Source organism: Anser cygnoides, chromosome 3 (genome assembly GCF_040182565.1).
Source record: "Anser cygnoides isolate HZ-2024a breed goose chromosome 3, Taihu_goose_T2T_genome, whole genome shotgun sequence".
Classification (NCBI taxonomy): domain Eukaryota; kingdom Metazoa; phylum Chordata; class Aves; order Anseriformes; family Anatidae; genus Anser; species Anser cygnoides.
This window is the reverse complement of record NC_089875.1, coordinates 8,970,155-8,987,177: the sequence shown is the minus strand read 5'-3', so window position 1 is coordinate 8,987,177 and position 17,023 is coordinate 8,970,155. Positions and strand designations below refer to the sequence as shown.

At 44.5% G+C, this 17,023-nt stretch overlaps 1 protein-coding gene across 12 annotated transcripts in view; it reads left to right on the top strand.

Annotated features, from left to right (window-relative positions):
• CCDC85A (coiled-coil domain containing 85A) overlaps window positions 1-17,023 on the top strand; it is a 211,361-nt gene that overhangs the window by 180,892 nt on the left and 13,446 nt on the right. For all 12 annotated transcript variants that reach the window (XM_066995436.1, XM_066995434.1, XM_066995435.1 and 9 more), the window contains one exon: window positions 14,821-14,897. In XM_066995436.1, coding sequence (XP_066851537.1) covers window positions 14,821-14,897 — 77 coding nt within the window. The remainder of the gene's footprint in view (window positions 1-14,820; window positions 14,898-17,023) is intronic.

The following is a 17,023-nucleotide window of genomic DNA, read 5'->3' as shown; positions in this document are numbered from 1 at the left end:
TACGCATCAGCGAGGGGAAGTAGAATTTAAACTCCCTTTTAATTTGTGCTGAGACATTAACTGTGAATTATGAAGCAGCATTATTTAATGAAATATGTGGTCTTTAATTGCTTGGGTGTGTGCATACTTAACATGTAGGGCAAAGTAAGTGGTGTATCTGATTGGATTAGCGGCAGATTCAATCTAGTGTGTGACACTGCTGATTCAAGTCTTTTTGATTTAGGAACAGAATGACTTTGGCTGAACTGTAGGTTCTGTGGGCATAATGCATTATTTCAACAGGGAAAATAACTTAATTTGAGAAGTGTTGGAATATGCAGTATGGATTTCTTTTTTCCAGAGTATAGGGAAGCTTTTCTATGACATGTGAAATCTCTTCATACGTGATCCCCAAGATCTCCATAAGGAGTTGCAAAGACATTTCCCCAGTATATCAATACTTCCTGTATAATTTGTGAAAATGTGATTTTTCCTTTATATTTATCAAACCTGAATCAAAAAAACAGATACCCTTTTTCCTGTAAAGACATTGATCTGAATCAGCAAATGTTCTTATGACATGAAGATGAAAGATTTTGTAAATTGGTAATAGAAATAAATAAATGTAAAATCAGCAGGAGGTGAACTTCAGTCTTTACTCTTTGGAAAAACATCTTGCCCCTTCATGAATATTTTTAATATTGAAAGACAAATTGAAACTGTCCTGCATTAGTCATAGGTCAGTGTGTTAAACTCTATCAAACAGTGATGTGTCGTTGACTAAAGATTTTGGAAACGTGATGTGAATCTTTCAGCTGTACTCATCAAAATACCAGAGGTTAGGTCTGGCTAATGCTTGTCATCAACACATTGTGCGGTTGCTGACTGTGTGTGTAGATATATATATAGTTTTCTTTTTCGTCTTTCTGTGTTACTGTGAGAACTCAGTTGTAATAGAGGAATCACCAACTTACGTCTCTGACACTGTTGACTAGGTCTGTTAAATACCCTGTATGCTAATAGTAGTATTTTTAAGAAAACATCGTGAAATGTCACTTTTGGCAGTACTGTGACTATTGTTGCAGTAATTATGGTTCTTAATGAATGTGAGGTCATAAGAGCTTTCAATGAAAAACACTTTCAATTTTTTTTAATGTATTTATTTTACAGTTCTGAAATGTACCTAGTTGGCAGCTGAAGAAAGAAGCTGGTTATGTGGCACCAGCAGTGGGTCTTATTTGGGCTTTGATGTGAGGTAACGAAAAGCAGGATGTGGCATTGCATAGTCAGCATTTCTGAAACAAAATTGGCTATTGCCAACATTTAACATGTTTAGTAGCAGATGCTTGGATGCTGAAGGGATTGTAGACTTTCTTTGAAGGTAATGGATGACTTGAAGAATACCATCTAGAAAAAAAAAATCACTTCTCTTTACATTTACTGGGAATTCTTTACTGTATCATAAGAAACATTGTGTTCGTGTTAAGAATAAGGCATAAAGATAAGGGGATTTTCTGAAAATAAGTTTACTGATTATTACTTATTTCCTCTGATTATACTTTTTTCCCAGCAGGTCTGCATTCCTCTGACTTCCACAATAAGAGATCTGTCTCACTCGTTAGTTCAAATCAAGGTCACGTTTCCTTCCCGTCTCTCTGCCTCCTTCCTTTTCTCTTTTCCCTTCTTAAACCTTCAAAACCAAGCGCGAGCTTTTTCCCTTAATCTTTTTTTTAACCAAAGGATTCAATCTCTTTGAGACCTGACCCTTTAATCTCATATTCTTCTAAGACAGAGCAATGACTTCATGTTCATGTTTAACACAAGTATAAGCATTTTGATCAAAATATCTGTGTCTGTGGCAACAAATGGAATACCATCAACAGGCAGATCTGGAAGCTGACAAAAGGCTCTGTTCATTACTAGCCTTGTTTGTAAAGAAGCTGGTGTCTGTTCAGTGACCAGTCTTGAATAAACAGGTGGTCTTTGATCCTTTCTTGCCCTGCAGCAGTGCCCTGGGAACAGGACCATTGCCCTGTTTGGTGTCCACTTGTGAAGTTTTTGTGTGAAGCTCAGGGACGCATGAGCTGTTGCTGTATGTTGTGTTTCTTCTCCATTCAGCTGAAAGTAGTGTCCTCAACCGTGACTCCATCATGGTTAGATGGTGTCTGGACAAAGTTTTGATGTTTAGGTGACGGGGGTAAATGTTTCGTGTTGCCCAGAAGCCCTAATTCTGGTTATGTACAGGCTCTACCATGGCTGCCAAAGTCCTACACCTGGCTAAATCTGGTGTAATGCTGGTGTAGGAGCATGGGCATTTCCTCTTCCTCTGATCATGGGAAGCTGCCCTTGGAATGGGTATTAGGGAGAAGTCCAGAGTCTGTGGCCTTTTAATGACCTCCCTTGGGTCGCCACGTGTGGTCTGCTGCCCTAGCACTTTTCTTGCTGTCCCAAACAACGTAAATCCTTCCTGTGCTGCCTGTGGAGCCGGGCTGCTGGTCACCATGCAGCGAATGCGCTCAGCAAAACTCAGCCAGCCGCGTCGCTGCCGCTGCAAGCATTCCCTTGACAAGGAGTGGAGGAGAAAGCCGGGAGTGTTGCGAGTCATTGAGCTGGAAGGACTCTGTCACCAGATGTGTCTGTAGCAAGCAGGTGTGCAAGCAGGGGATATCGAGGTGGGAAAAATGTTGACTTACTGTGACTTTCCAGCCCATGGTGGCTTAGGGACGTGTCAGCTGCCTTTGGACTTCTGCCTGTTAGTAACAATGGGACTTAACCAACCAACCAACCAAAAAAAAACAGAATGACAACAAAACAAAACACATAGAAAGATAGTGAAGAAAGCAGATGCAGTTCCCCTTCCTACTCTTCTTGCTCCACTTGCTGCCCGAGTGCTGTAGGATACCAAACTCTGTGTCTGATGAGGAGCACTGGGACTTTCTGCCGGTGCTGGGCCCTGAGGGTGCAAGGGAAGGGGCTTGCAGCTTCCCAAGGAAAGGCACTTTGCTGTCTTGGGGAGCACGGGCCAGCTGGGCTGTACAGGCAGCGTGCAGCAGAGGGGCAGGGAACCTTTAATGTCTGCTCTGCCCGATGACTCTGCTGCCGCTGCCCTTACTGCGGAGCCTCGTTGAAATGTGTTTATGCTGCAGGAAAGGCACATTTATAATTTTCCTGAGCTTCTGGCACATTTCCAGGAAGAAATTGTTTTGTGTGTCAGCTGTTCCTGGAGCCAGTATGTCGTTGTCGCTGCTATTAAGAGAATAGGAGGGAAGGAGATTCCTTTTGCTCTCCTGCCCCATGCTTTGAGATTTTTTTAAGTCTTCGTTAAGACTGGAAGTTACTGTTGAGTTCTTGCGCACGGCGTGATGTAAACGAAGCGATAGAGGTTGGGCAAAATACGTTGTCTTCTGCTGTTTCCGTGGACGTGAAAGCAGGGCTGTCCCGATGAATGGCAGGAAGTAATGCAGATGGATTGCAACTGCTTGTCATGCTTCATAATGCCACGGAAATGGAGAATATAAACCTTCTGCAATAATTTATCAACTCTGGTCTGGTCTTACATTTACATCCCAGTCCCATGAAGAATGTTGTTCTTAATTCTGGTCAGATTGTTTTTCCATTTTTGCCAAAATTTTAGGTAGGAGAAAAGGCTCAAAACCTTCTTTTGACCATATCCACTTCCAGCAGAGAAAAGGAAACTGGGCGTTCCTGGGATTATTATCGAAATTCCTCTGCCTCCGCAAGGCAGGAAGCCGGACTGCATTGTTTCAATGGCATTTTTCTAACCTTAGAAGTCTGTCTGTATTTCTCAGTTCTCTTCAGAAATTTCAGGATGCTGTCTGCATCTTGTTACAGCAGCTACCCTGACAGCTCATTTAGGGACTTACTCTACCTTCCTTGCCCTCAGCACCACGGTATCTGAGCTCACCCAGGGTAATGTAATAGTAGGTAGTCTGGTTTAGTTGTCTTTTTAATAAGAATTGCAGTGGCCACAGATATGTAATATAATCTGATTTGTAATCCCCCCAGCTGTTTTACCTGTAGCTTTCTTTCAGTCTATACTTACAGACACATAGGTCTTTTATTGCACAGGACTCTGAAAATAATTGTATCTTTTTGTCTTAATTCTGGAAAGTCTCAGGAGATACACTCCTATTTTGCAGCTGCTGGGAGAGATGTCAGTATTTTCTTCTCTTTCTTTGGCCTGTTGAAGGAGCACACTTTTAGCTTTTGTAATCCTATTAAAAAAACGACCACACAGCAACAAAAAAGACAAAAACCCTAACATCCCAGCCTTTGGAATGTGGCCTGGATGAAATCCCGATAACTCTCAGGCAGAAAGGAAACATAAAGACATGCCATCACGCACAGGTGCGCACGCAAACATGCAGCGCTGACCTTTGGGGTCTGTCTCATCGTTCTGCTATAGTGGGCAACAGAAGGGGGACGCGGTGCTGAGCAGGGCACAGCAGCGTGTTTGGGGTCCCAGGGCTGGTAATGAGCTGCTCTGCCTACATCTCAGCGGGGTTTCCTTCTCACCTGGCAGTTTCCAACAGCCTGCGTAACCAAAAGCTGTGCTCAATTATTTGTGTTTGAGGAGAGGAAGTACGTAAACTGCTTTCCCGTTAGTGAAATAATCGGGAAGTAAACCAGAGGAGACCTTGTCTGAAATATTTGTGTTTTGTTCAGATGATGTAGATAAGCAGCTGTGAGAGCTCTCAGGTTTGACTGCTATGTGAACCATTCAAAGCTCCGCGTGGATGTCGGAGCCGCTGTACGACTGAACAGAGTGCTCTGTGCCAGATGAGAGGTGCAGGTGATTTGAGAGCCTGCAGAATTACCGCAGTTATTTATTTACCATTTTCATGTTCTAGAGTACCTCCTCTATTTGGCTGATTTCATCCAAACCGAATTAAATGGCACTTGAAAGCTAACAAAAGGAGCGGGCGAGGCGCGACGTAGCATCCCCTCATATGTTTCACAGGTGCGGCTCGGAGGGAGTAGTGCGCTTCCTAACGGCCTCGCTGGGCGCTGGCAGCAAGGGCAGAGGCTGTTCTGTGCACGGCTTACTTCTGTCTGGGGCTGCTTGGAGGTGTCTTTGAGTTCTCTAAATGTTTTGGAAATGTAGTAAAGTGAAAACACTCCATTAGCCTCTTCATGATATTCCTGGTTAAGCTGTAGTACTCCAGAGAAAACGTGGTGTTCTGGTGTCCCACGTTCAAGGTTTACAGAATTAGGGCTGCTGAAGGGAAGCTCACGCTGACATTTCAGGTTGCTTAATAAAGTGGTAGCGCTGCCGGAATTGGCTGATGAACAACATCAGATTGCTGAGGATCAGATCCTGGTCCTGCTGTGGTTCAAGGTGACTGCACTCGCACGGGTGGATGTTGGGCTGCAGGAGCTCTGTCAACAAGGCCCTGGCCGGTCCTTGTGCTCCGGCTTCAGGGTACCTTCTTGGGCTTCCTCCCTGCCTCTGCTGGCTGTTCTGCAGAGCCTTCTCTTTCTTCCCTGGTCTATCTTTCAGTCAGATGGAGCACCCTGCTCTCTTCCCACCCCCCTCACCCCCTTTTTTTTTTTTTTAGAACACCAGTCTCTCTAGCAAAGCATGCCTGTGCACCCTTGCAGGCTTGGCTTTTGCACAGCTGGAGCCTCTGGTCACTTTGGTTGTTCCCAGGTGCCCTTTATGCAAGAGGTCTGACCCTGCCAGCAGTGGGTGCTGTGTGTACCCTCAGGCTCCGTGGTGCCGTCCCTCGGGCGCTACCTGGCCGCGGGTGGGAGGCTGAGGCTGAGGCTGCAGGGAGGCTGCTGCATGGCTCTGAGATTCAGGGCTGGCTGTAGCGCTCATTAGAAAGTCTGACTCACTATTCCGATCTGAAATTGTATATTGGCAGAGCTTTTAACACAGCTAGTAAGGCATTCTTGGAAATGTTTACAGCTCTGGCAATAAGCACAAATAGTATGTTTTTTCCTTTTCCATTCTGCAATTGAGAATCGAAGTCAGGGCTTCCAGCATCACAGAGGAACATCTCTGCAGTTAATCACTATTTACCAAATACGTGTATCTTGTATGTGTATTTGAATAGTGGTGCACCTTATCATTATAATGATGATGTCCCTCCTCATTTGTGAAGTACTGGGATATGTTTATTTCACAACCACAATATGGTGGCAAAAATCTGAGGTCTCCTGTTACAAATAAAGGCTTTCTGTAAGCATGTTGAATTCCTTCTCTCCTTTATGGCATACAGACCACATACGGACTTGGTTTTCTCAATGAAGGACCGTAATGCTTGTTGTGGGTATCTGCAAGCTGTGGGTGAGATGGCTGCGTATGGGAGAGAGAGCTTCTGTTCTGCTGCTTCAGCACTGATTGAGATCAAATGGCAGAAGCATTTTAGTTTTTATATTTTTACTTTTTCATGTAGTTTGGAGACAAAGTAAATAGTGAGAATATTGGGGATATTAGTCCCTTAGTTTACCTGGTTAATTCATGCAGCTTGACGTATTTTTGGGGTGTTTCTGCAGAACTTTGCTAGTGTAAGTTTACTTGTCATTTGGGTCATGTACTTTGATTTTGCAGTTTAGGTTGGGTGAGCTGCGATGTGGGATATGAAGGCTCTTTGTCCTTGGGTACTGGCAGAGCAGCAGTAAGAGCTGGTCTAAATTTAGTGTCTTGGCATTGTGCGTGCTGCTTCCTTCCTCTTCCTTCTCCTCTCTGACATTGGTTATAGAATTGATTTCTTCATTTGGTTGGGACAGTTATTATCCCTCCTGCGCTTGCTAAATGTAAATGCTACTCTGTCCAGCATGCTGCATTATCAAAGCCTTTGTGCCGTCCGGATTATAGTAGCACAGGAGTGGTTTAGAATGCTTAAAAGTAGGAGAAGCCACAAAAAGTTTGGTAAATGGTTATATTAGGGCTGTATAGAGCTGTTAAGAAGGAGCTTCCCAAACAGTATTGTAAGTGCTTGCATGTTTCCTGATCAGGTGTCAATTTGCAGGTCTGAGTTTGTGAGTGAGCATAAAAGGCTCCTGACCCTTTCGGCAGCTTGTCCTGTACCTGAGTCAGCAGCCTCCCAGGTAGGGGCTGTATTGGGTCCTGCCTGCTTGGATCTCCAGTCCGTGGTACCTCTCCCCTGAAGGCCAGGCCTGCTGGCAGCGCCCTGCACGGGGGAGATGCCGTTGCTGTGCTGGGCTTACACAAGGCAGCCTTACCCTTGCCAGCCTTGCCTCCCCGTCCCAACTTGCCCCATGTAAACCCATACCATTGGTTTCACTTGCACACAGAGGTGCCTCAGGGCACAGTAAGAGTTAGAGAAAAGTGTGTGTGCTGTTTGTGCAATGGCTTAGGTTCGGTGAATGTTCCTGGTTTTACTCTCTCATGGACATCATTTGAATTTGGTTTTGAGTCACGCAGATAGTAACCTGTGAAGAGGGAGTGTAGAGGTTGGACAAATGCCTCCTGACTTAAGTAGATGAGCATAAAAAGGATTCCTAGGTTTGACCTGATTTGGAATTTCTGCCGACATAGTTTTCAGTTTTGGCCTACATCACAGATCTGTAAGCGGAAGCCAATATAATTTATTAACTAGAGCTTACTGTGTCAATGCTAAAATTCTTCGCCAAGCTAACTTTTCTACATTCTATATTTCTTTGACATCTGGTGACTTGGGGCCTGAAAAATCGAGTTCTCTGCCCTCAGGAGGGTGCCCGTGAACGTCTGTGGAGAGCTGCAGGGATGCTGAGGGTCCTTCAGCGCACGTATTCAGCGCCTGGTCCTCTGTCTTTTGCCCAGACATGGCTGTTGCTGGGAAGCTTTGGATTTTCTCTCATTGTCTGTGTGCCCACCAAACCCTGCTCCTCTCCTGGTGCTGCGCTTGCAGAGCCACGGGGAGCGCGGGGGCATAGGTACAAACCCAAGCAGTTCAGAGGAGCCCACGACGGTTTTACCGGCCGCAAACACACGAGATCGATGCGAGAGCAAGCTACCAGCCGGTGGGAAAAGTTTCAGTAATAGCATAATGGATTTGATTTTTCTCAGTTTTCATCAATAACATGGCAAATGCATTTAGCACAGGCTGAAGTGAGGCTAACAGGATATCAGGCTGGCTAGGGAGAAAAGCTTTGTCGTTGTCACCTCTAGTTTCCAAAAAAAAACAACAAACCAAGGCTAGTGTTACAGCAGACCATTAGCGTGACGGCATTATCCAGCTGTTAGCTAGAGTGCTATGGGTAGCTTTAGAGACGTTTGATGTCTGATGTTTGATGTCATTTTTAGTTGTTCCTGCAGCTGAATCCTCTGGGAGAGTTTTTCAAACTGGAGCTTTCTTGGAAATAGATTCAGCTGCAAGCTTTGTTACACCCCAAAGCTAAACATGCAACAAAACCTCCAACAAATGCAAAAATAAATCAACAAAGTTCTTAAGCGGAAGCCAATCCCTTATTTTCAGTAGCTCTGTCACAGACAGCATTTGGGTGACCTTAGGGGTGTTCCTCAGGTGACTTTGGCAGGAGCAAAGCCCCCGGTGCTACTGCAGCAGAGCAATGCCTGTGCCTGATGTGAGATATGCCTGCACCACAGCCTGCTCGGCCCCGACCTGCTGGCTACAGCCACAGGCTCTGCTGTGCCAAAGCAGCACCTAAATCCAGCCGAACGCGAACACCCCGATGGTCTGAGTCAGGCAGCGTCAAGGAATCGTTAAAGGCATGGCTAGGGCTGCCTCAAGGCAACAGGGAGTATTTGTTTTTTGCAGTAAATAGGTCATCTGTGATTAAAAGCTGCTGCAAATCAGGAAACACTACTTCCATGTGAAATCTGGGTAAAAATAGCTGGTACAGAGATATCATAATTAGCACGCCTATGTATAGTGTGCCCTGAAACGGGGAAACATGGCACACATTGTCTGAGAAACAAAATGAGGTGGTGGGGTAGTACTGCGCTCTGGATGTTGAATTAGCATGTATGCGTTTTTCTGTTTGCAAGGATTCAGTTCTGAAATACTCAGTGAATGAGCTAAGCTCAGTGAGCTGTAGTTTGAATTACAGGGAGAAGTGGGGAAGGGCTGGATCCATAATCGCAGGAAGTCTCAGCTTGGCGTGGGAGAATTTCAGACAGCAGCAGTTGTGAGAAATGCAAACCTTGTCCTAGTGCTCACACTGCTATGTTCGCTGGCATGAAACTTTCCTGGAGCTTCAGAAAAGTTTGCCCAGGCTGCCTTCTTTCTGTCCATGTGACAGCACTAGTCCCAATACTGCTGGGCTGCAGGGGAATTCTGCTGCTCTTTAATAAGAAGTTCTCCAGCACTTATCTTACGTAACATCCCTATTGAGTGTGCAACCACAACAGAAAATCAGAGCAGACAGGGCTAAAAATGACCTTCAGAAGTTGCCGTGTGCCAGTGCTGGAGGCTGGACGCTGTTAGTGTGGATGTGGAGCAGCTTCACCCATTGAGAAACGCAGGTGGAGGAAAGGTGAGTTAGGGTAAAGCCATTAGTGGGGTTTTTCTCACATTCAAAGTAGCTGAAAGGGGATGGATTGCAGTAATAACAAGTTTCAGTCATGAATATTAATATTGAAGTAATTAAATCAGATGACTAGGAATTATAGGACAGGGAGATACTTCACGTGTCATTGAATCTACTCCCCAGTTAGCATGGAAACCCTTTCATAAATGTACGGAGCTGTCAGTTAATCACAGGAGGGTTTAGAACAGTCCTTGCACAGCCTTGTTTTTCATCTTCCATTTGTTGAAAGATTGTTTTGTTTTCATCGCAGGATGCTGGGTGTGGATCTGAACGACCAAAACCTGATTTGATATGCAACTGCCAACACAGTGCAGGGGCAGCGACAGCAAATGACTTACTGTGTCGAAGCTGAGTCTACCTGAACCGAACCTTCATTGCCATACATCAAAGTATCCCTATACATAACATGCTAAATTCTTTGCTGAGGCAAATTGTTGGCAGTTTCACTCGTTTATACCGTGTGTGTTTAAAATATGCGTATCGGGATGTGACAGCTCTCCAGATTCTGGTGACCTCCTTTAGGAACATGAATACCAAATTAGCTGAGCCAGTTGAAGCAGAAGATGTTGACGTTAACAGAAGCGAGACGGTGTTTGCGTTCTCGTGAAATCATATTTTTTCATTTTCTGGCCATGAGGATGTAAGGACCGGCTGCTGCTTCTCCAGAGCCGCCGTCTGTCCAGCCAAGCATCTTCCATCTGCACTGGCCATAGACAAACAGCAGTGCTCTTCTCTCCCAGTACCTCCAGCCTCCAGGTATTTGGAGGATTTTCTCTGTTTCCTATGGGTTGTGTGGTTTGCTTATCCACTGTATTACCACTTGTCTCCAAAGTTAAAAGGTTCTACCCATTTTTAACATCCATGGAGCAAGTCGCTTCATGCAAACTGACAGGTTTATCCTTTAGAGTTGATCAAAAGGTCTGCGGATACCCCATGGTCAGTTGTTGTGGATCTGAAAACAGAGGCTAGAGGCAGCAATGTTTTTGGAAAAAAAAAAAAAAAAACAACACCAAAACTGTGCTAACATGAAGATGCCCTAAGCTGGAAAAGTGAGATTGATTGATTGTGGGCCCAGCAGCTCCTTGCCCACTCCCTTAGACCTGCCCCGAGCGCAGAGCTCGCAGCTTGGCCCCAGGGCATGCAAGTACCTGGCGCAGGAGCCACGGGGTGACAAGGACGGAGCCAGCAGAAGCTGGGGGCTTGGGCCCTGCTGCGGTCCCAGCTGTGGAGGGAATGTGCTGCTGCTCTTCTGGGTCAGTCATTGGCACGGGGAATATGGGAGAGCCGAAGCCTGCTGGCTTACCAGTTACATCAGTATGTTTTAGTGTTGCTAATAATTTGGTTTTGTCATGTACTGTTTGGTTTGTAATAGACAGAAGCAGAAGGTGGCATAATAACCATTATGCTCTTTTGTTATCTGTTGTACGCAGTTCCACATAAACAGCAGAAAAATGAACGGCTTGGTTATCCTGTCAGCTACCGAGCATGCTGCCTCGCAGCCCAGCATCACTTTCCCCAACTGGGCTATCAGGCCTACGTGATAAAAACGTGCTCACAGCATCCTTCTTCTCCTCTGCACAGATTCTATGATGGTGCCTGCCCCAGTGATGACAGTGGTGGTTTCTACTTTCCCAGTGAAAACTCTGGGCTCGTTAGGGAGCACCACGTATCTAGAGGAAAACAGGACCTTGCTTCTTCAAGTAATACGTGTGCCATCCTAAAGGAAGCTCATTTTTTATAACATTGTGTAAGCCTGCTGTCCCAGAACTGACGGCTTATTTGGCAGCACTGGTGGTTAGTAGTAGACGCCCTGGTAAGGCAGTCTGTTTTAGCTGATAGCGTTCTGCTTCTGTAACTCGGCATACTCCACCATCTGAACGCATGAGCACTGCTCAAGGGATCAGCACTTTCTAAACACTGCCTTAATAGGGGAAAAAACAAAAGCCAACAGAATACCTAAACCCAGGGGGAAAAAAAGCATCCTTAGAAACCTAGAGTTTCGTGTGACATCCTCGACCATTCTAAAATAGCAGAGGATAATCTAGCTTAAAGAATGTTACGAATTACTTGATAGATTGAGAGCAGGCGCAGTCGCACAAAAATGGGCAAAGCCAAGGCACAAACATGCCCTTGGCAGCGTCATAAGGGTTTGATAAGATTTGACATAACCTAAAAATATCTACTGGCTTCCAGAGTGTGGCTGTCAACAGAAAAAGAAATCAGCTACGTAAATATTGATGTTCTCTAATAAGCTGTTAGAATGATGGATATGGAGAAAGGGCAGATTGTCGCTGAATTTTCCTAAAAGCAAGATATTACTGTCTGTGCAATACTTTGGAAGGAATTTTAGTTTCAGCCCTGGAATGAAGCACTGGCCAACGATCACATTTTCAGTTATACTCAGAGCATGGGAAGCTAAAGTAGGGAAGTTTGCTTGGTAGGGATCCATTCATAAGTGTGGGAATTGTTCAAAATTGCTGCTTCAGCAGAAGTGCCTAGCAAAGGGAGATGGGAAAGAGCAGAAATAATAGCCAGGAAGCCCACAGGTGGTGAAACTGGTCCTTTGGCTACTGCAGCATCATGTTTCTGTGGTCAGGTCTGGTCTAGATGTTGGCCCAAGTTAGTTGTTTGTCTGTTTTGATGAAGATGTGTTCGATCTCCACGTAGTTGACAGCTTCTGTGCCATCACTCAAAAACATAATAGTTGAGCTTTGGTGCTGTTAATACATATGACGTTCCTCGCTGCTTGTGTTGTGGGCAGAAGAAGCTCAGCACACTTGTGTGTGGAGGTGTATGTGTGGAGGTGTATCTGTAAGTATCTGCAAGCATACCTATGGCTTGGTGTGCGATCTGCAAATAAGGCAGGGCTTTTGTGTACTTGCAATTCTGTGAAAACGAGCGATGTTGGATAAATCTGTTTGGGGAATGATACAACAAAAGCTTTATGACTAATGACATCAGCTAAAAATCATCTTGTTTGTGCAGGTTATGTTTCAGAGCAGCGAATGCCTGGCACTTCGTAGCACTTTATTAAATGCTTTATTGTAAAATAACATTACTGTTATGGATGTGATGCTAAGTTTCTGTACTCTTTTCCCCTTGGGAGACCTTTGTTTTCAGCTCAGATACGTATTCCTGCTGGAGCTGAAGTGTTGCTATCATCAGTTTATTCTGCTTCAGTTTTGATTGGCTTAATTGTCCCATGGAAATTTGCCTGGAATGACAATGGGAGTGGCACCAGGTAACCGTTTCCTGAATGGCAATTTTAAGATTTGCTCTTTATTGCTCCTTATTGGTGTCCAGGCTGATTAAGAATTTGGATCATATAGTCCTTCTTATAAATACTGCTAAGATGCAACATTATTTTTGAAACTTTGTTCTTGCCTTCACTGGTGACAGTGTTTCACTGTATTTTCAATTCCTCCATCTCTTATGTCCTTGGCTGCCTTTTCTGTTCAGTTCTTCCTCTAAGCTCATAGCATCACAGCATAAATATATTAACAGATACTGAAATATATATGCATTTAGTTTGTGTCAGGAATACTCACATAAATAAGGATTTGCTAGATCAAGCCTCTAGTAGCTGACCTAATTTTCAGTTTTAATCAGATTACAAAAGATTTCAATAAATATTTCATGTTTTAGAAGGGTTAACAAGCGAGGAGATTTTGTACCCCATCCCCAGCTGGTAAGAACTGGCACTGGGACATTGTGACCTGACAGCAGTGTCACTTGAGGAGCAGAGAGAGACCTCAGCTCTAGACTGTCACCACACAAGTGAAGAAACAAAACTGAGGCAGACTTTGCTGAGAGCTATGTGCTGTATGAGGGCTAATAAATGGTAACAGAAAATGACAAAAACAACTAAGAGGTGCAGATGGGGACTTGTGTGAAGAGGGCTGGTGGGCACAGCTGGGAAGCTGGACTTGAGCATGAAGCCCAGGCCCGAGCTACCTTGGCAGCAGCCATGTAACCGGTGGGTTTAGAGATGGCTTGTGCCACAGAGAGCGCGTACTTCAGCCCCTCCAAAAAGGTGGCTCCACAGGAGCCATCTTCTGTGGAAAAGAGCAGCGAGAAGAGATGAGATGTGCTGGGAGCTGTTGCCTTTGCTAATGGCCCTAATAGCGAAGGAACTTCTGCAGCTCCTCCCAGAAGTGCTGCTGCTGGGAAGGAGGCGGATTTGATGGGAGGGACCCTGTCGTATGGAGTTAATTGAATAAGCTGTTCATCTTCTAAGTGCTCATCCAAACGGGGCTTAGTGGCTCTCCGGAGATGCACCCATCACCAGCTATGGAAATCCTTCTGCAGCAGAGCACACAGAGCCTCAGATTACCCCTGCCTTTTGTTATACAGTGCTTTTTTTTAATCCAGTGCCTTGCCGTGTATTAATCATTTTTGACAAATTCCTGTGTTGTTTTCCTGTTGCGTAAATTCCCATGCACTATCTGGACGTGCATATTTTAGCTTACTGCAGCCTCATAAGAGCAGTAAACGACACCTCATTTCCTGCTGCTTTAACTTTATGGGCAGGCTGGCATGGTGATTTAGGCATCGGAGGAAAGCGGTGCCCAAATTCCTCTGCCTGTTTGAACCAGATGACAGCTCTGCTCTGTGCAGCTTTGTAGCAAGGGACAGTAGTGCCCCGATAGCTGTGGATTCCACAGCATTGGTCATCAACAGTACAATTTTACTGTTTACACAGTGGTATGAGCACAAATACATCAACAGAACAGACATCTCGGAGAGGCTGAGGGGCTCCTCGGATCAGGCGTGAGTGCATGGTGGGCTGCCAGCCATGTGCAAGGAGGTAGGAGAGTCACAGCAGTGCTTCTGGACAGAGGAGAGATCTTCTCTCTTACAGGCAGCATGTGTTACTTTCTCAGGCATGTATTTCTTTTAGGTACAGCATTTTAATAGTAGAAACTCTGCGTAATGCAAGAAATGCATGATAAGAAAGCTCTCAGCTGCTTCTAGGGATGGATCATGGACCTACTCTTGGGAAGAAGCAGACTAAGTGTGACTCATTTTCAAGAGGGAAATAAGGCCACTGAAGGAAACACTGAGATGATCTTTCAATACTTGTATCCAAGGGAAGTCACTCTCTGTGATGACCAAATTTCCTGATGCAGGTCAGTGAGGTTTACAGTGAACAGAGGGCAGGATTATTTACACTGCTCTCAAGAGGAGCAGAGGTGAAAATTATCAGGTATCTGAGAGGGAATCTGCTGTACGTACGAGGCAATGCGGTGCAGGCTCTGACACCAGGATACACAAGCAGATCTATGTGGATAATACGAGTTTTTTTCTTTTTGATTTTAGAATCAACCTTGTCCTATGTTAGGCAGCTGGAGGCAAGAGTAAGACAGCTGGAGGAGGAAAATCGCATGCTGCCCCAGGTGGGTGACTTCTGCTGGTGGGAACAGTAGCTGGCAGCTAGACAGCAATGCCTGAGTCTGCGTGCTTGAGATGAAATCAGTATTACGGGTCATTTAACGTTACTGCATTTGAACACTCAGGCTGAGTGTGTGGGGAATCAAAGGCACTCACATCTTTTGTTCATCTTGCTTGTGACTGAGGGGTGTATTTATTGAAGACTGTGACAATACTTTCACTCATTTTTCTCCTTTGCAGGTGTTGATACCTTGCTAAGAAAAGTTCACTAGAAGCCACTACTTATAGTTGAAAATTAATTTAAGCGTTGAAAATTACAGTGATCAGGGCCCTTACATTCTGGTTTTATTGCAAGATCTTCTTGTTATTTGAAATATCCAGTGTTTTTTATAGTTAACCAAAATATTTTGCTGTAAAAAACAAACGTTTTAATAATAATTGAGTTATATTAGCAATATTTTGAAGAATATATTAGATACATAAAAACAAGTCTGAAATTAAATCAGATAAATAAGCAAATCTGAAGTTAAAGGTTTTCCAGGTATGTTTTTAAAAATAAAAATGTAGAAGTTCTGTAAGAGTGAATCAAAGACACTTAGAATTTTATATATATCTTTATGCATATATAACAGTGCGTATTTCTATCATATTTCATTAAGTAATCCCTAGGAAAATCCATAAAGTCTCCAAATGAAGTTGCCCACTGGAAGAAAAAAGTTGCATGTTGTTTAAATCAAACACTAATTTAAATGAAGATACTGGTCTGAAGAACACAAGTGCTTTTTATTGAACTTAAAGTACTGTCATATGAATGTAAAACTCAAGACAAAAGTGAAATGCAGCAAGAAGTAAAATCCACTGATTCAGATTTATTGATGTGTATCAGCCCAAATGCCAATCCATTAGGTAGATTTCAGCCGGGTTAACCAGTTCCTCCCCTTGGGCAGATTTTAAGTCAAGTTTTCTTCTTGCCTGTAGTATGACAATTGGAAGGGCCTCTGTTACTCCTGTTTTGCTCTTGACTTGCTGTGCAACCACAAGCCATTTATGTAACTTCTCTGTGCCCTCATTTGTTGATCTGGAAAAGAAGGACAGAAAGAATAGCTAAGTGTCTGCTATTAACACCTATACGGTCTTCAGTTGAAAGACAAAGGCTAATCCTCAGTGATAAAGAATATTATTTTCTTGTCAAGAAAGGTGTTCAGGGCAAATGTCAACAAACTTGCGTGAAAAATACCACTGAGCCTTCGTTTAGGTCTGGGACAGCAATGGGGGATAAATTGTGCAGAACGTTTCTCTGTGGGCAAAATTTTTTACAAGTGACCTCATGTTTTATTTGCCTAGGGCTTGAGGTGCTCAGGTGGAGCCCCATGAAATGTGTTACCTGATCTTGCCAGAGACTGGGACACCCACGCTGTGGATGTTGAGTTCATTGGAAACCTTAGATGGGGTGCCAAAACCAGAAAGCAGTGCTTGTGAAAATAGTGAAATAGCCCGTGAAAACTGAAACACAAAATGATTGTTGTGGGGCTTTGCAGGGGAAGAACTGGGTGGCCAAGGCTTGCAGACTGCTTTTTGGTTTAGATACACAGGTTGGAGTTTGTCTTGTTTGGTTTTGTTGGCACCAGGATCTGAGGTAGAGTGCTGAAGTTTCCTGACGTCTCCAGACACTTGTTTTGAGGAATAACAAGTGACATCGGCTCACATTGCCTAGCACACCTTACTCCCTGTTCCTCCTGAAGAAAGTCATTGCTTTGGGGAGAGGAAGGAACGCAGACATCAGGCTTATTCTGACTTGGCACTCCATTATGCCAGCATTACCTTTGCATGAGTTCCTTCTGGGGCTTTGTCATCCCTGTGACCACCACCCTTACCAGCTATCAGCTTGTTGGGCCCTGCCACGGAGGCAGGGACACGGGGTGGAAATGCAAAAGCTCCTGGCGCTGGTTCTGCTCCCCTGAATGGGACGAATGGGAGCTCATTAGGCTTCAAGCCAAACCAAGTGCTTTGACAAATCAGCTGAAAATAGGTGACGAGTTGCACAACTGGTGAAGGTTTTTGGCACAGCTCTTACTCAGTTACAGCATGGTGCCTCTAAATGTCACCGGGTAAGAGTGCCATCGGCTGTTGG